General features: G+C 39.6%; 1 protein-coding gene across 7 annotated transcripts in view; it reads left to right on the plus strand.

Moving 5' to 3' along the window:
• The window catches only part of ATRX (ATRX chromatin remodeler), an 86,506-nt gene that overhangs the window by 59,916 nt on the left and 7,331 nt on the right, over positions 1–19,259 (plus strand). For 5 of the 7 annotated variants that reach the window (XM_080352389.1, XM_080352391.1, XM_080352392.1 and 2 more), the window contains 9 exons: positions 842–959; positions 3,675–3,805; positions 4,101–4,189; positions 4,359–4,531; positions 8,671–8,824; positions 9,122–9,225; positions 9,686–9,794; positions 10,830–11,007; positions 12,079–12,273. In XM_080352389.1, the coding sequence (XP_080208515.1) occupies positions 842–959; positions 3,675–3,805; positions 4,101–4,189; positions 4,359–4,531; positions 8,671–8,824; positions 9,122–9,225; positions 9,686–9,794; positions 10,830–11,007; positions 12,079–12,273 (1,251 nt within the window). Of the gene's footprint in view, positions 1–841; positions 960–3,674; positions 3,806–4,100; positions 4,190–4,358; positions 4,532–6,802; positions 7,044–8,670; positions 8,825–9,121; positions 9,226–9,685; positions 9,795–10,829; positions 11,008–12,078; positions 12,274–19,259 lie in introns of those variants that run through there. The other 2 variants (XM_080352390.1, XM_080352395.1) reach the window with 2 other exon arrangements.

Below are 19,259 nucleotides of genomic sequence, written 5' to 3' on the forward strand. Positions count from 1 at the left end.
AAGAGGAGGAACATAAATAGCAAGTAAATCTCAGATGCTGGGCATCCTGTGTTTGTGCAGCATTGGACGGAGCCCAGGTGGATTTTTTCCCCCAGAGCAGAGCCTGTCTGTAGAGAGCAGCTCTCCCTTTTGGGCATTTGAGCTACTCTGTGATTTTCTTTGAAGAAAACAAGTGTGCAGCAAGCTGGCTGAGCTGTCCTGCAGACAGGGACGCGGTGCAGCCCGGCGCACGCAGGTTGGCTCTGATGGAGGTCACGCACCTCCCGAATCTGCAGCGCTCTCTCGCTCAGGATCGATACACCAGTCTCCGTTTGGGTGAAGGGGGAGGTGGAGAGAAGCAGACTAGTGGAAGAGGAGAAAAAATGAAAACACAAGTGCATTTCGCATTGCCGCAAGCAAGTATTCAAAAACTACGTACTGTAAAACAGTGAATGATTAACCTGAGTGTGAGTTCATCAGTGGTACAAACATTGATATTAGCTGCTGGACTTGGAGATGCTTTCACAAAAAAAGATTTAGTATTTTTTTTTTAAAACCCACAAAAGTAGTTCCCAGAGCAGCTACTGAAGTTGCAGGCAACTTTGGAAGGACTTGGAACTGGGACATGGGCTTAACAAGTCATATTTTGACTTGAGAACTGAATTCACTAGGTAAGATGGGCTTCTGCAGACTGTAACTGGATTGTCTTTAGTGGGCTGTTTTCTTCTCTTTGTGGTTGGAAAGCGACTGAATCATTGTATTTTACGCATGATGCTTTGTCGTTTAGGATGCCAGAAGTTCTTAAGCTCTCAGTAGTAATTTTCATGTTTATATAACTAAAGTACTGTTTGTAAAATTACAGAGGAAAGATTATACAGCATTAACGAAGTTCCTACCACCAAAATACGAGTATGTTCTAGAAGTTCGAATGACACCTATACAGTGCAAACTCTATCAGTACTACTTGGATCATTTGACGGGTATGTGCCTACAGTTCTCTGAGGTAACAAGATTAATGGTCATTTAATAAGGGGTGTTTTCCCGTAGCTGGTAGGTAGGAGATTTTTTTTATATGTATTATTGACTCTACAGATTAATTTTGCCACTTCCTGTAAAATTTACCTCAGCTCTGAAATTTGAATTATAGCAAACCATTTGGTTGCACATCAAAAAAAAGAAATTGAGGAATAATATTTGCATCTCTTAACAGTAGTCCACTTTCAGGTTTTCATTCATCTCTCTTTTTCTAAACATGAAACATAATTGATTTAATGTCTTGCTCTTGACTTGAGTAAGACATTTGACACAGTCTCCCACAGCATCCTCACAGCTAAACTGAGGAAGTGTGGTCTGGATGAGCGGGTAGTGAGGTGGACTGTGAACGGGCTGAAGGGAAGAAGCCAGAGAGTTGTGGTCAATGGGGCAGAGTGCAGTTGGAGGCCTGGATCTAGTGCAGTGCCTCAGGGATCAGTACTGGGACCTATATTATTCAATATATTCATCAATGATTTGGACGAGGGAATAGAGTGCACTATCAGCAGGTTTGCTGATGACACCAAGCTGGGAGGAGTGGCTGACACTGGAAGCTGTGCTGCCATCAGAGACCTGGACAGGCTGGAGAGCTGGGCAGGGAAAAATTGAATGAAATCTAACAAGGGCAAGTGTAGAGTCTTGTATCTGGGTAGGAACAACCCCAGGTTCCAGTATAAGTTGAGGAATGACCTATTAGAGAGCAGCGTAGGGGAAAGGGACCTGGGGGTGCTGGTGGACAGCAGGATGAGCATGAGCCAGCACTGTGCCCTTGTGGCCAGGAAGGCCAATGGTACCTGGGGTGGATTAGAAGGGGGTGGTCAGTAAGTCAGAGAGGTTCTCCTGCCCCTCTACTCTGCCCTGGGGAGACCACACCTGGAATATTGTGTCCAGTTGTGGCCCCTCAGTTCCAGCAGGACAGGGAACTGCTGGAGAGAGTCCAGCGCAGCCACCAAGATGCTGCAGGGAGTGGAGCATCTCCCGTGTGAGGAAAGGCTGAGGGAGCTGGGGCTCTGGAGCTGGAGAACAGGAGACTGAGGGGTGACCTCATTAATGTTCACAGATATCTAAAGGGTGAGTGTCAGCAGGATGGAGCCAGGCTCTTCTCGGTGACAACCAGTGATAGGACAAGGGGCAGTGGGTTCAAACGGGAACACAGGAGGTTCTGCTTAAATTTGAGAAGAAACTTCTTCATGGTGAAGGTGGCAGAGCCTGGCCCAGGCTGCCCAGGGGGGTTGTGGAGTCTCCTTCTCTGCAGACATTCCAACCCGCCTGGACACCTTCCTGTGTAACCTCATCTGGGTGTTCCTGCTCCATGGGGGGATTGCACTGGATGAGCTTTCCAGGTCCCTTCAATCCCTGACATTCTGCGATTCTGCCTCTTTCAGAGGGGAGAAAGCTGCCTGTGCAAACCATGGCTCATGTCTTCAGAGCCAAGCTCTATGCTGGTTGCCGATGCTCACATTAATTCATGCATTACGTCTGTATTTCAAAAGAAGACACTCTGATTTTCATTAAATAGAGGAGTCTTGCTATTGAAGATAAATATAGAAGGGGGACGGCTGCTTCTCATCTGCAGATTTTCAAAATTATGTCTTTCTGTGCACTGTAACAGGCATAAACTAAAGTACACATCTTACATGTTATTTTACCAAATTTTTCCTTCATTGGTGAAAAAGATACACGTTCTCTTTCACTTCTGCAAAATAGGAGATGAAAAAGTCTGTAGAACTTGTTAACTTGAAACGTGTTAAGAGGAAGTTTCTCTGTGATGTTAGCTCAGGTTTAGGAAAGTCGAATCTAAGAATTTCTGATGTCCTTAAAATTCCATTTCCCAAACTGATGGGCGACACAAATGGGAAGATACCTGAAGCTATTGTATGATTAAAACATAGCAAGAACTTGCTTTATTAAAATATTTCTACGCAGTAGATATTTACTGGGGTTATCTTGTGTATTGAGCAAATATACTAAATAAGCTTTGTTCCTGTTGTGCCATAGACATTTGATGATTGTGATGCAATAAATACTATTTGCTTGCAGGTATACATTCCTTAAATTATGCATATAATAAATATGAAAAGCAGTCTATTTCAGGAACCTAAAATTAATGTGCTGCTTAATGAGAAACTGAGACTACAAAAAGAGATTTAATTCTCTTTGCACTAATTTCTGCTTGGACATTGAAGAAATAGGCTGGGCTTTTTTTAGATTCTTTATCGTAACCGAATATTGCAGTGTTACAAGTCATTAAACAAAGGTAGCTCAAAATAGTAAGCCAAACTTGTTCAAACCTAAATACCAACTTTTCTGTGTGTTTTCTACCTGGGGCTGCTTTTCAAGAGCTGTTTTTACAAAACCTAAATAAACATTACTGTCCTTTTAAGAGGATTTGGATTCATTCGATACTGGGTAGAAATGTGCTTTTATGCAAAAATGTAATCATGTTTCTCATTATCAAGAAAAAGGAAAATCTAATTTCAACAACTTTAACTAGGAAAAAAATGCCTGTGACTCAGTAATTTGACCTCTTTTACAAGAGACGTTACAAAATGATGTGCATCTGGAAAGAACACTCAGTACTTCACTGACGGGCATTCAAAGGGGAACAGTATGTGGCAAACTTACTTCAAGGTTTCATCCTAAAACCTGAACTTTGTTGTCAGGTGTAGGTGGTGGCAATGAAGGTGGAAGAGGCAAAGCTGGAGCTAAACTATTCCAGGATTTCCAGATGTTGAGCAGAATCTGGACTCACCCGTGGTGTTTGCAGCTGGACTATATTAGCAAAGAAAATAAGGTAAATTAGATATATCAAAATACTCTCCATTGAGAACTTTCCAGAGAAGCTTTGCCAAATGCTAGGTAAAGTTTCGTCAAGTTAATGGAAATCTTTGTTGCTGTGGGGTAATTTTGCTGCTGTTTTTGTCATATTTTTCTTTCTGGGTATGTTTTCATTCTTAAAACATTTTGCAAGGCCAACTCTTTGTAGAACTTAGCATTGTTTAAATGAAGAATGAGCAGATGGCTAAAAGGTTTAATAACAGCTTCTAGATGAGCATGCCTAATAAAAGTTCTGTTTTTTCTCTTTTGAGGGCTACTTCGATGAAGACAGTATGGATGATTTCATAGCTTCAGATTCCGATGAAACTTCAATGAGCTTAAGTTCTGACGATTATGCAAAGTAATTCAGTTTTTATTTGTTGTTGTTTGTTGGATTTATTTTGCTAATAGAACTTAAAGGAATTCCATAGAAGTGAATTTTTACTTTTTATTTTATATGTCCCTTAGTATATGTTCTCTAGCAGTAGAATTTTCAAAAAATAATGGGGTGTACAATGTTACCTTCATAGGAAAAAAAAATCCAAGGGGAAAAAAGTGAAGAAAGAGTGTAGCTCAAGTGGAAGTGGCAGCGATAACGATGTTGAAGTCATTAAAGTCTGGAACTCAAGATCTCGCGGAGGTGGAGAAGGAAATGCAGAAGAACTTGGAAACAACCCTCCATCTGTAGCAAAATCAGATGAAGGTGAGTATGCTATACAAGTCAATAAAATAAAAGGCAGCTTCATTCTGCAAAAGGCAATTTGAGGGGGCTGTCACGAATTCTGCTTTGTTGCTAAACAGCAAATTCCTTAATGCCATGAACTGCTTCTATATTTACAACTCCTGCTATTTCTAATAATATACTCGTCCTGGAAAAACAAGGGGCATCAATTTAGAACTGAGGGCTCTTCTGACAGGGAGGCTGCATGGTTCATTTTTTTATTTCATAAGTACAATACAAAGTCAGCAGAGGAACCGTGCTGCTTTTCATGTCTTTTTAAACATACTGGTGAGAGATTAATGGAGAGATGAATATGCACATCATTCATTGTTGCACCTCGAATTTGAAATGGATGTTGAGCAAGCAGATATAATGCAGCAGGAATTGGGACCCTTTTTAAAGATTATTATTCAAACTACATATAGCTGTACATGCCTGGGTTTTCCTTTAATAACCTAGCTTTTACCTTGTGTCTGTTTTCATAGAGCTAGTTTTCTAGTTGTATCATTTATTGTATGTCTTAATCAATTTACCTAAATAAATGATTTTTTTAGGGAAAGTTACGGTGAGAGTTTTCTTTTTTTGGTCCCCATCCTGATGACAAACATATTGCAAACGTGTAAGGGGAGGAGTGTGAGAGTGTGTCTGTAAAATACATACACATACAGATTAAATGTATTAATTACTTACATTATAAGCAGGATGAGTTTCTGTCTCTGGATCACTTAAATGTTTACCTCTCTCATGCAGCCTTGTTCAATTTAATGTAGATACAGAATTGCTAAGCAAAGGTGATGCTGCAAAATACGTTCTTTAAAATATCATATGAAAGAAGGCTCCAATGAGAGTTCTGTCAAGATCAGTCTTGCAACTGAAATTTACTGGTATGTCAGGGTGGAATTTGTGGTGCATAGTCTGAAAATGTAAACGTTTTAAATTGCTCGTGAGATAGAACACATCTATTAGGTAAGTAAAAATTTCAATAGGTAAAAGTTTTCGTGTGAAAAAAGTGTTATAAATCTAATTAATCAATTCTTATCACTCTACTGCAAAGGAGGTTAAATTGAAGATCACAGAAATATCGTAAAAGAAATTAAGTAATGTAAATCAAGATAACTGATGATTCTTGTCTGCCTTGCTCGTTCTAGTTATAATGCTTAATATAAGCTTTCACCTGGTTGAATTCTCAATGACCAGTGGGAGTGGTGTTAAAGATTGGCATGTTACACAGAATCCCAGAATGTCAGGGACTGGAAGGGACCTGGAAAGCTCATCCAGTGCAATCCCCCCATGGAGCAGAAACACCCAGATGAGGTTACACAGGAAGGTGTCCAGGCGGGTTGGAATGTCTGCAGAGAAGGAGACTCCACAACCGCCCTGGGCAGCCTGGGCCAGGCTCTGCCACCCTCACTGGGAAGAAGTTTCTTCTCAAATTTAAGTGGAACCTCCTGTGTTCCACTTTGCACCTGTTGCCCCTTGTCCTATCATTGGTTGTCACTGAGAAGAGCCTGGCTCCATCCTCCTGACACTCACCCTTTATCTATCTCTAAACATTAATGAGGTCACCCCTCAGTCTCCTCCAACCTGAAGAGCCCCAGCTCCCTCAGCCTTTCCTCGTAAGGGAGATGCTCACCAGGTCTCCCCAGGGCAGAGCAGAGGGGCAGGAGAACCTCTCTGACCTACTGACCACCCCCCTTCTAATCCACCCCAGGTACCATTGGCCTTCCTGGCCACAAGGGCACAGTGCTGGCTCATGGTCATTCTGCTGTCCACCAGCACCCCCAGGTCCCTTTCCCCTATGCTGCTCTCTAATAGGTCATTCTCCAACTTATACTGGAACCTGGGGTTGTTCCTACCCAGATACAAGACTCCACACTTGCCCTTGTTATATTTCATTCAGTTTTTCCCTGCCCAACTCTCCAGCCTGTCCAGGTCTCTGGATGGCTGTGGGAGACTGTGTCAAATGCCTTACTCAAGTCAAGGTAGACCACATCCACCGCTCTGCCATCATCCATCCATCTTGTTATGTCCTCATAAAAGTCAGTGAGATTGGTCAAGCATGACTTCCCCTTGGTGAAGCCGTGTTGACTGGCCCTAATGACCCTCTTATAACTGATAAGCCGTGAGATGGCACCAAGGATAAGTCATTCCACCAGTTTCCCAGGGATGGAGGCGAGGCTGACCGGTCTAGAGTTACCTGGGTCCACCTTCTTGCCCTTTTTCAAGACTGGAGTGACATTTGCTTTCTTCCAGTTCTCAGGCACCTCTCTCATTTCCCAAGACTTGGCAAAGATGATGGAGAGCGGTCCAGCAATGAGCTCAGCCAGCTCCCTCAGTACCCGCGGGTGCATCCCATCCGGACCCATGGATTTATGGATGTCCAGATTGCCTAACTGCTCCCTAACCCAGTCCTCATCAACCCAGGCAACTCCTCCATTGTCCTGCCTTCCTCTGGCGCCTCAGCGGTACGGGGCTCCTCAGGACAACCTCCGGCAGAGCAGACAGAGACAAATGCGGCATTCAGTAACTCTGCTTTCTCTGTATCTTCTGTCACCAGGGCACCCACCTCGTTCATCAGTGGGCATGCATTGCCTCTGGTGTTAGTTTTCTCTGCCACGTGTTGGAAAAAGCTCTTCCTGTTGTCCTTGACCCTTCTCGCCAGCCCTCTCACAACAGTCTTATATTCTCCCCAAGTGGCCAGCCCCTCTTTCCATGATCTGTAAACTCTCCTCTTCCACTTGAGCATACCCAGCAGCTCCCTGTTTAACCACGCAGGTCTCGTGGCTCCCTTCCTTGACTTCCTACATGTCAGGATGCTCTGATGTTGTGCCCGGTAGAAACAGTCTCTGAACACTGACCAACTATCTTGGGCCCCTTGACCTTCAAGCAGCCTTGCCCATGGCATTTTCCCCAGAAATTGCCTGAAAAGGCCAGAGATTGCCCTGCTGAAATCCAGAGTTGCAATTCTGCTTGCTATCCTACTCCTGCCACATGAGATCCTGAACTCCACCATCTCATGGTCACTGCAACCAAGGCAGCCCTCAACCCTTACTGCTTCAACCAGACCCTCCTTGTTAGTGAGGATGAGGTCCAGCAGTGCACCTCTTCTGGTGTAGTTCTTGCATCTGACACTTCTGAGTGGGTGTTTCAGACCCCAGCAGACTTGTTTTGCAGGAGGATAGTTATTTTGGTGTATTTTTACAATGAGAAACTGAATTTTGTATTTCTTTCTGATACTTCTATATTTTTAAGGGGTTAAGTCAAATTAACAAAATTAACTGTATTTTTAAGAGCTTAAGTCAAATTAACAGAATAACAGAATCAATTTATAAGACAGTAACATGTTAAACATAGGATTGTACCCATGTATGTATTTTACAGGTTTTAGTGTAGCAGTATGTTAGCAGATGAGCAGATAAAAACTTCCTTAAGGAACTTTGCAAAAGGTAGAATATGATAGCGGAATTTGGGTTTTTTCCTCTATTGGGAATTAATATAAAAGGTGGAGGTAAGTTTTGGTTTGGTTTTGTGGTTTTTTTTTTTTCCTATATGCTTGTGTTGTCTTCTAAATTAGCTTTTGGAAAAAAGATCCTAAATCTGAGCCTAACAGAAGAGGAAATGTTTTACAGATTTCATCTTAAACACCTGCATTATTGTAACACTCGGAAACATTCTTCCAGCGAGTTCATCCTCATAGATGGACTAGGTAGCCCAAAAGATGACTCTTTCTCTTTTTCCAGCAATTTGAGATGTTTGTTTGAGATGCAAAATAATTTGCTTTATGGAAAGCTGCTTTTCAATGGCTGTAATATTTGTGGATGAGTTTTCAAAGCTGTTGGTAAATATCCTTAGGGAAGAGATGGAGGTGGTAGGATATTTGGCCAAATATCCTGCAACACGAAAGGGGTTATCTGACCCTTATTGATGACCTGTGCTATTGATAACTGCTAATCTGGTAATTGTTAATAATGCAAACACTATTTTTTCTGTGCCATATTAAACTCTTTTCATATGAGCTAAGCCTAATAATGAAGAAACAATTCTGTAGTTCAGGTGTTTCAAAGCATTTAAATGGAAACCATGCTTTTATCTTCTACATTTTTTTACTTTGATTTTTCTAGGCAAAGCTACATCATCTTCCAATCCTGGTAGCCCAGCACCGGATTGGTACAAAGATTTTGTCACCGATGCAGATGCTGAAGTGTTGGAACATTCTGGGAAAATGGTGCTTCTCTTTGAGATTCTTCGAATGGCAGAGGAGATTGGAGACAAAGTGTAAGTCGGTTCTAGAAATATTTTTGACGACGTCTTAAATATGTTAGCAGGATAGTGTTCTTTAGTCAGTCTTCATAATGCTGTAGCTCAGTTTTCTGAAGCAAGTGTTGCATACTACCTTCATTTTTATCAGTTTTCCCATACACACACAAATTCTACCAGGGTCTTTCTCTGTGTCTGGAAAGGCCGCTTGTTTCCCAAGGTAGTATCAGAGTGAGGAGGGAGGAAAAATAAAGCAATACAATAATAAAAATAACCTCAGAGGTGAATTCTGTGTTTCCCTGTTTCTGTTTTCAGCCTAGTGTTTAGCCAGTCCCTAATATCTCTGGATTTGATAGAAGATTTTCTGGAGTTGGCCAACAGGGAGAAAACTGACAAAGATAAGCCTCCTATTTATAAAGGTGAGTGTCACCTTGAACAATTGCAAAGTTACCGATTCTTTTACAAGGCTGTATTCAGTTGGAAGGGAATGGATTGGAAATAATAGCTTTCTTTAGAAGCAATGTGTGCTCTGTGCCATTCCTGGAGTTGGCAGGATTGTTGGTCACCTCTGCAGGGTGCTCTCTGGTCTGCCCTTGTGGGCTGATTGCATTCTGTAGCATCTGTGCTTAATATAGCCAAAGCAGATTAAATGTTCATCACCAGCAGAAAGAATGGAAGGCAAGCACCTATATCCTCCAAAAATGTTCTCAGTTTTGAATAACCTATAGTCTTCTTCCATTATTTTAAAATGTCAGAGAATAGTATATTTTATGTTCCCTATTTGTTCTTTTACTATTTAGAGAGTTGCGTATATCCAGTATTATCAGTCTGGTTACTTATGCAATGAGCATTTTCCTAATTTGACTGTTACATTTATAGGTGAAGGAAAGTGGTTCAGAAACATTGATTATTATCGCTTAGATGGTTCAACTACAGCTCAGTCGAGAAAGAAATGGGCTGAAGAATTTAATGATGAAACTAATGTGAGGTGAGATCTCTGCTGATACACATGCTCTGTTTTCCCCCTTCTCTTTCTTTTGTTCCCTATTTCTGTGTTACGTATATTAGCTTAATGACTTCTTAAGACTTCACAAATAATCATCACAATGTTGTCAGGTGCAGAACTTGCACAAAAAATATGCACCACCATCAAGAGGCTTCTGTGTTCCTGATCAATACCTGTTCAGTGTTTCCTTGCTGGTTTTGTGCTTCTTTAGATTGTAAGCAATTTGGATCAGAGACAGGCTTTTTATTAACATTATTTAGAAGGATATAAAGATGTAGGAAGGTCAGAGCCCCGTGGGGTCTGGCCAGGAGACAGCAGTGGCTTGGCCATTCAGCAGCACATTGAGTTGGGACTCTCAGGTCTAATTTGTTCAGGGGGTTAGATACAAACTTGTACAGGTTTAAGGAAGTTAAGGCGCTTTGCCTTACAAGATTTGTTTAAAAATTAAATATGCAGTTATGTTGCAGTCATTTATAACGTACAGAAAATTTATTTTTAAAAGTTAAATGAAACAAAATAAACTAATTCAATGTTACTACTCTGAAATAGTTTATTCTGTCAAGTATCTGTCAAGAGCTCATTTTAAGCTGAACCTGAGATAGTATTCAAAAAAGCAGATACATCAAAGAAACTCTGTCATTCTAGAGTTATTCTGGAGGTTTTTTCTAGCCAGGAAACAGTTTCATTAGCATGAGATATGCCTGTTTAAAATTACAGTTTAACTGGATATAACTAATTTCATTAGAGTTGGAAAATGCAAAAGCAAAAAGTTTTTCTTGCCCACCAGTTTTTGTTGACAGTTGATGTACAAGAGGCCCTGACCTGTATTTCTAGGAGTGTATGTTTTGCTAAAAGTGTTGTCCTTGTAAATTCTGCGTCTGTCTTGTGCTTAATGTGGTATTTTAATTAAGTTTTTGAGTTATTTCAGTGTCTGAACAGCTCCATAGTAACACAGCAACATGGGAACAATAGTAGTTTTCCAAAATATTAACATTTTGTAACTTTTGTCTGTTCCAGAGGCCGCCTGTTTATTATATCCACTAAAGCAGGTTCCCTCGGAATTAATCTCGTGGCTGCTAACAGGGTCATCATCTTTGATGCTTCTTGGAACCCATCATATGACATCCAGAGCATTTTCAGGGTTTACCGCTTTGGGCAAAACAAAGCTGTGTTTGTGTACAGGTTCTTGGCTCAGGTAGGTTTCCATCTGATATTTTTATGATATTCTGGTCCTGCAATCAAATTTGTAAACTCTGGCTATTCGGCCTGTAACTCTTTTGCCTTGTGTTGAGGTCTGTAGTGGTCTGCACTGATCCAGGTGTCTCCCACCATTATTTGGCCACTGAAGAAGCTCTTGAAGGAAAGATTGTCGTCCAGTGGTGATTTGAAAACTTCCATCTCACATGTGTAATAATTCTGATGTATAATAATTCTTATGGTGGCGGCTCTCTGCTTTTTTTATGTATAATGCCATTATTTCTGTTAGGAAGTATCTTGCTTCATTTTCTAGTTCTTCAGGTGTTACAGAGTATACCAAAGACCTTTTCCCAGTAACTACTTAACTCTTGATCAAGTATTTTACTTGCCAACTTAAACAGATTGCTTTCTGTAACACGTTACTGTCTGACATGGGTTTTTTCTTCAGGCTTCAGTCTATTTTTGTAGTTTTCTGTATACACTTGTGAACCATTGATATCCTTTTGAAATGACGATGTTCAGAACAGGCTGTGCTGTTCTCGGACTTCTCAGTCTTTTTTTAAGTAATTTTCCTTTTTTCATCAAGGATCTAATTTGTTTCATACACAGCTGTGATGAATTAGGCTTGACTGCTTCCCTTCCCCTCTCCTTCCACCCCAGTGATATGGTATCTGTTTTGCTTTTTACAGGCTGCTCAAAGCATCAAAATAAGGTACATGCTGTGGAAATTGCCGTTTCTTGGTCATAAGCCTACTTTGGGGAATGGAAGCAAAAACTTACATCTTCAAAACACTACTCAAAATATACATTTCTTTCTAGTCAACAGCTAGATGACGTCTGCCACATCCTCAATTAATATTATTTTGTATTTGCTTCCAGGAGGTTTTGTTTTCTTTTTTTCCTCAGCAAACAAAGTGTTTTTTTCAGGTAACTGTAGATACAGAGTCAAAGAAACGAGGAAACCAGAGCACCGTTATGTTGTTATTCTAGCTATTTTATATCTGTTATTTTTTCCTATATGACAAGAAGGTCCAGCAGTTGCATGAAAGTGATTTTCTTTGTTTTTTAGGGAACGATGGAAGATAAGATCTATGATCGTCAGGTAACAAAGCAGTCGTTGTCCTTCCGGGTTGTCGACCAACAGCAAGTTGAACGTCATTTTACAATGAATGAACTGACAGAGCTGTACACTTTTGAGCCAGATTTGCTGGATGACCCTAATTCAGAAAAGAAAAAGAAGAGAGATACACCGATGTTGCCAAAAGTAAGTTGATGCGCATCACTAGTACATCTGTTTAAGGACATGGGGTATTTGATTTTGGAAGGAGAATGGTGCTGTGTTTTCACTTTAGAGTGGTGGTTTTTACTTTGAATGGAGGTGAATAGGAGGTGACACAATGAAATATGTAATCAATATGATGGATGGTACAGTGAGTGAGATAATGAGTTTCCCTTCAATGTAATTGGCAGTATGTGGAAAAGATCTTCAGTTAAAACCCAAAAATTTTAAACCAGAACATACAAAAAGCTTTTTCACACAATTTGAAAGAGTAGACGTTTTACTGTAGGAAAACGTGGAAGCCAAGATTCAACTGAACATCTGAGTGGATGCTGGTGATACTTTAATTTGTGATAACGAATCTGTGAGGTGATACTGTATGTCAAGGTCTATCTTTATCTTCCTAGGTAACACTTCTGAGGAGTCTGTGCTCTCCTTTGCTGGGCCTTTTTGGTCTTTTAGTTCCTTGTTTATCTCTTCTTGTAGGGACCTTTAATAGATCTGATGGAGATGGGGGATAAGTTGCACTTGTGTAGTGTTTAAATGAGGAAAATTGGACCAGCTAAGATTTTATAATCTGTGAGTAGCCAGTACTAGCAGACCAGTGACCTTTTTGCAGACATGTACACAACTTAGTGAGAACTGATTCTCTGTACTCTGAGATAATATGAAGTAGTGGTGTGAGACCTTTATCTAACTTGGTGCTAAATTAACTCTTAAGATCACAATGATTCATTTTCACTGAGGCCTCCCTAAATCTATTTGTAATGGACGTGGGATATGTAGTAGTGGTTCACTGTCACTGCTCTACGTAGTAGTGGTTTAGTATCCTATGTGATACTTAGGGAACTGAAATATTTACTAACTGAATGATAAAAAAATATCACTTTTACAGTCAGGCAGGTGTAAACTTCAGGGGAAAGAATAACTGTTTCACTTATTTTATTCTTTTTTTAACCAAGTCAGTTTATTTTTAAGATTAAGTTAATTTTTTTTTTACTTTGTCTAATTTATATTCTTTGTGGATGTGGTCTGCTAAAGACTAATTCATCATTAAGCTGTTGTGCAATTATCTTTGCTTCTTACCAGGTGAATAGCTAGTGGACAGTAACGTGTAAATGTGTGGACCAAAGTTGGTTAACTGGTTAAATTTCTGAGTTACTCACGTGTTTAGGTCATTATACAGTGTCTGGGTGTCCGAGGGAAGTTTTCCAGTTTGTAAATCTATTCATTTCCAATGAAAAATGGTATGTTTTCCATTCTAGACTATCGGTAGACCACTATAATATAATAAACTGTGTTCACGCATCACATTGGCATTGTTAGTAGTTCTCTGAGATGTTGTCTGCAGCAGTCTATCAGACCACCTACAGTGTGGGTGCAGCTGCCGAGGGGATTTGGGACGTGTCCGCCCAATAACTGTTAGTCACTGTTACATGCACTTTAAAACCCTGGAAAACAAACTTTAATGACTGTATCTAAGCTCTTTTTACTGCGTTGTTTCTCACTGTAAGCAGCAAATTGCAAATAACTGAAAATTTTATTCTACCTTTTTACTATGTTGTACATTTTCATTTTGGCAAATTCATTTTTTTACCTCCTAAAATGTCTTCCTTTAGATTGTAATTAATAGTACTTATTTGATCTTTTTTACGTTCTTCGTTACTTTGTGCCATATACATTGTGCTTGCACAAGCTCACAGCTAATGTGTCACCATTTCCTGCTGCTGCTTATTTTTAAGGAAATAAAGGAGAAAGTTTATAATCTCCAAACTTACTTTCTAATTCAATTTTAAATACTAAATTCCATATTAATTCCCTTCCAACCATCAATGTAAGGTTCGTATAATGTAAGTTGAATATAAGCTTTTAACCAAGTCCCTGGCTGTAAATAGAGAAATTCTGGAATTCTCTTTGTTCATGGCTTTAGCAAATGATATTGAATGGAATTTTGTCCTTTTAAAGATGTGCATCTTGGTATGTACTCTGTGCAAATTTGGTTGAAGAGGCTACAGAGGCAGATTCATCTTCTCTTAGCATTTTTTGTATTTCTTTGTTGAAAGCAGGGAGGGCTTTGCATTGCCAGTGGCCCCCCAGGACGTGGGAAGCTGCCACTAACCCCCAAATATTCTTTCCCATTCTTTGTCCCCCTAAATTACTCTTGGTAGCGAGGAGGAACGGTGCTGGGTGCTGAGAGCTGCAGGTGTGACGTGTTGTAGGAAGCACCTACCTCCAAATGCCTATTTTTGGCTGGTTGCTGGTGGTTGGTGTTTTCATGCATTGTTGGTATAGTTGTGGTGAAAACATCTTCAAAGTGTTAGAGGGGATGAAAGTGTTTCTGGGAGCATTAATAAAAAATGAGTAGCTGTCGTCATGATCCCGCTTGTTTTGTAATGATTTTTCACTGCGTTTGTCTTCCCTGGGAAGCTCAGCTGATTGGGATCTTTTGTTTTCATTTGATCCACAATTCGGTTCTTGCTTTGCACACAAAACCGAACTTAGTCCAGTAGCTGTAGTGACTCCTTCCTTGATTCCTGTGAACTGTTTAATTGAATTGTGGCTCATGCCTTTTGTATAATATCGTAAGTTTAACTTTTAAGTTTTATTTCCTATTCAGTCTTTTTTTTGGTCGAGTCAGTTCTCTAAAATCCTACATGAACCATCACAAGGAAGTATCAGCCATAGGAAATACTGCAATGAATGCGATTCTCTAAATTGTGCAGGGTTATTCATTCAGAAAGTTAATTATTCCTTCTTTCAGTGTAATTTTAGTAGAGGTGCATGATTCAGCTTTATAATTATGAAACTTTTAAAAAATTATATTAATTTAACAACACACTCATAGCACTTGTTGAAAAAAAGTTTATTAACAAGACTATTGATTTGCTTAGGAAAAGATTTTATTGTAGCATGGATGAACTAGACAGCACTTGGTGAATAACATTTGCTTTAAGATCATGTTGCATTGATCTTCTGATGCTTTGTTCCTGGTAAATTCAGCAAACCCAACCTGATCTCTGCAGCTCTTAGCTGGAAACAAAGGCCCAGCAAACTTTACCTGTATGACTCTTCCATCATTGAGCTGTCTCCCCCTTGCCCACAAAGACTGAGCTGTTCCTGTATAATTACCAGTGAAGCAAAATGGGCATTTAGGCTAAAAGAAGGCTTTAGTTCTGCCTTTTACAGGTATAATTGTCTCTCTTTGTCTTCAGGCCTCTTTTACAGCTTCAAAGCATAGCCTGTTGAACAATGATACCGCTGTGTGATTTTACTGTTGTGCAGACAGTAAGGTAAGGGATTACCACTGTAATCCTTAGAATTGGTGTGAAACGCACAGTAAAACCACGTAAAGAGACAACTAAAAGTGTCAAGTGGAGATACAGCTGAGCTCTGAAAGAACAGGTTCCTCAAACAAAGCTGTTTGAAAATACAGATTGAAGCACCGACCCTTTCCAAGCCTCCTTTTTAGAGGGAATTCTGAATAGGAATTAGGTGAAAGATGGGAATGATGTTTTCCGTCTTTTTTCCAACCATCTAAGCGTGATGTGGGTGAACCTGGCGGGATTATAGGTCTTCTGCTGGATGTCTGCTAAACCAGAAAGAGAGCTTGGTGACTTTGGTGACACCTCTAGCAGTTGGGTTCTTGAGGTGTCCGTATGTTCAGAGCTGAGCACTTGGGTTCTTCTTGCAACCCCAAGGTTTAACACACCCTTCAAGTTCTTTGATGTAAGAAAATAAAAGGGGGGAGGTTAATTCTTTTGCTTTTAATGGGTTACGATAATTCCTTCTATATTGTTCTACAAGTCAGAAGTAAAGCTGTTACATGAGTGAAGAAACAAATACGACTTGATTTTTTAAAATCTATCTTGAGAACTTTGTTTTTGCAATAATCCAACTTGCAGTCAAAGGCCAGTTTTCTTGGAAAATGTTGTTAAGTGGGGAGAAGATGCTGAATGTTGCCCTTTTCTATAAAAAGTCACACGGCAAATATGCACTATGTCGTTTTCCTGGAAACTTCTCAAGGTTTCAGGTTTAGCAGCAGTTTTCTGCCCTTCTGGTTGCCGAGGACCAGGGCGTAGGGTTCTCAGGGGAAAATACAGATTGCATTTGAACCATAACTTCACAGCACCATTCCTCGGCCCTTACCCCGCTGCAGCAGCTTCTGCAGCTCGGACAATGCAGATACTTGGTTTTAGCAGGATATTTTCATTATGAACGTTGTTCGTGTTAATTATTAAATTAGTCTTCACTCCCGCTGTTTAATTTCATTCATCCACCATGCCTGCAGAATTGAAAAAACTGCTTTCCAAATTTAGTCCAAAAAAGGTGTGACAGGTATCTTAAGACTGAGTAATCAGTCAAATTTGCTATATTTAAGTATAGAAATAATTACTGTATACAGGCCTATAGTTTTATGCAAATGTAGTGACTTATTATCTAACACAGACTAAAGGCATAAAGAGGTTTTGCTGTTATTTCTATAGAGAAGCAATTCAAAAGGAAAAGCTGGTGTAAAGTGAGACAATTCTCTTTAATGTGTCATATTTTGAGTGTTACATTTTCTTTGCTCTGAATTTAACAGTGCATCTGGAGTATTTTTTTTTAAATCAATGTGATTTATGGCTGGACTATTGTTTGGGATTTTTTTTAAGTAGGTTCTCACAGACTTTTAGCTCTCATCTCCCGAAGGATCCTGTGCTGGGGTGGACTTGAGCAATATGCAGCTAATGGGAAAAAGTGTTTTCACCACAAACACTGATAGCAGGACTGGGTGACCCGTGTTTCAGAGCAGTAGATACGAGACAGAAGCTGCACAAAGACAAAGGGGGGACAGTGCATGTCCCTTGGGACAGGTGCTATTGCCCCCGCATTCCTCAGGTTCAGTGGATTAGAGTCACAGTCACATTTTCATGTGAAATGAAAACTTGGCTCAGTTGAGGTCATGTAATGCAGATTGGAAAAGCAGATTAAAATCATACTTCAGATTCAGTGGGATATAGTATATCATTATTTTATACTAGCTCAGGACATAGCCAGGGCACGTGCTTTACTTTACTTCTGTACTAGGGAACAATTTTGTGAATTTTGGAATCAGAATGATTTTCTGCTTATTTCAGTTTATTTTTATTTTTAACCTTGGCACTAAATGTTCAGTTGGTTGAGGAAAAGCTTATTTATGACTTAACAACAGAATTCACATTCCTTCGTGGAAGATTTCCTTTCTAATACACTTATCTTTCCATAGCATTTCATTTCCATCAGGATTTTTCAAAGTCAAACCTTTTTTAAAACTCAGAACCTTTTTTCAGTATCTCTTAATTCTTTTCATTCGTCTCCAGGATTTAATCTTAAAGCTTATCAACCAATTGATAATCGTTCTATCAAAAAGGCAAACAAATGAAAGGAATACTTATTCTGGTGATTTTTTTGTTTATAAGGTAATTCTGTTGTCGTCGTCGTTGTAAAATGTAATGAACTAAATGGCAGTACCTTCCATATCCCAGTTTTCAAGCTTCGTCATTAAAGTTAATGCAAAATAAAGTGTAGACAAAGAAAGGCAAACACACAGTTGGATGTAATTTAGACCACATTTTGAAGACTGTTGGCTAAGTGAGTGTGGATTATATTCCAGTATTGTTTTCAATAATAGTGTTGCCGTGGCAATTAATGTATATGCATGTCCAGGAGCCCTCCCCACACTGATGTATAGCTATGGTATGCTGAGAGCTCTTTAACTCTCTTAGCTTACTTTTGTAGTGTCTTCTTGACTTCTTCACCCACTTCCTCTGGATGTTTTCATCATATCCTATTATTTCATCCTTTTTCTGTCTGCCTTCTCTCCCAGCACTCCAAAAATACCATTATTTGTTCTTTGGACCCATTAGTTATGCAGATATTACACTGTTGAGGAGCTGGCCATCACAGGATTGATTCAAATTTAGGGAGAGCAAAAGGCAGAAAGATGAAACAAAGGCTGGCTTATAGAATTGGTAATTTAATTGAGTTTTAAACCACTGGTCAGGACTTCCACATGCAGTTCCCAGTGTTGTTGCCAAAACCTGTTTGCTCATGGGTACAAGCCATTCTTTACAATTAGTGTTCTATTAAGATGATAAAATGTCAGGACAGTTGATATTGCTGTTGGTACAAATGCCCGCACAACAAGGGTGTGATGTGGAGTGGCTCTGTAGGTGTTTGTGTAATTCTGCCGCAAAAAGTATATTCAGTATATTCCCTGTACTTGCTGGTCTGAAAGTTCAGTGAGGTGGTTTTGTATGATGAGTCTTAGACTGAAAGCGGAGATAGATTGGAGCTTTCTTAATTTGGAAGGCTCATCAGTGCTACAAGAGCACTTAAAATATACACGTTCAATAATTATCTCCAAAACAGGACTCCTGCGGTGCAGCATGAGTGCCTTCCAGTAGTCTTATAGAACCTATTTCTCTTCATCCTTTGCAGCATTACCTTTATTTTAACGTAAAGAGGCATCTTTGAAAAACTGTGGAATACTGACTCAGTGAGAATGAGGACTGCAGAACCATTATACCTACCTTAAATAGCAGCTCTTCACAGTCATTTTCTCTATCTGTTTTTATATCATGTTTTAATTGAGATAATGATCTGTCATAATGTGTTGTCTGTAGTCCAGACAAGGGCAGTAGCGACTCAGTATTTTGGTTAGCAGCTTGTTTGTTTTTATTTTATCTGGGAGATACTCAATATGCTGGTAACTCTGCATTTTAAGAAGCACTTGTATAGTTTTTTGTATTAGAAATCTTAGACCGAATACTGAGCTTTATTGGAGGGGTTTTTTTGTATGTATATATAAATAAAAGGACAGATATATGTATGTATAATGTTAGTATGTCTGCTTCACAACAGTTTGCCATTATAAAGCACATTGTAAATATTTCTGTTAACCTTAAATTAAGCATTAGGGGAATTGTGGAATATAGAGGTCTAAATTGCAA

The sequence above is a fragment of the Nesoenas mayeri genome, assembly GCF_963082525.1.
Source record: "Nesoenas mayeri genome assembly, chromosome: 13".
NCBI lineage: Eukaryota > Metazoa > Chordata > Aves > Columbiformes > Columbidae > Nesoenas > Nesoenas mayeri.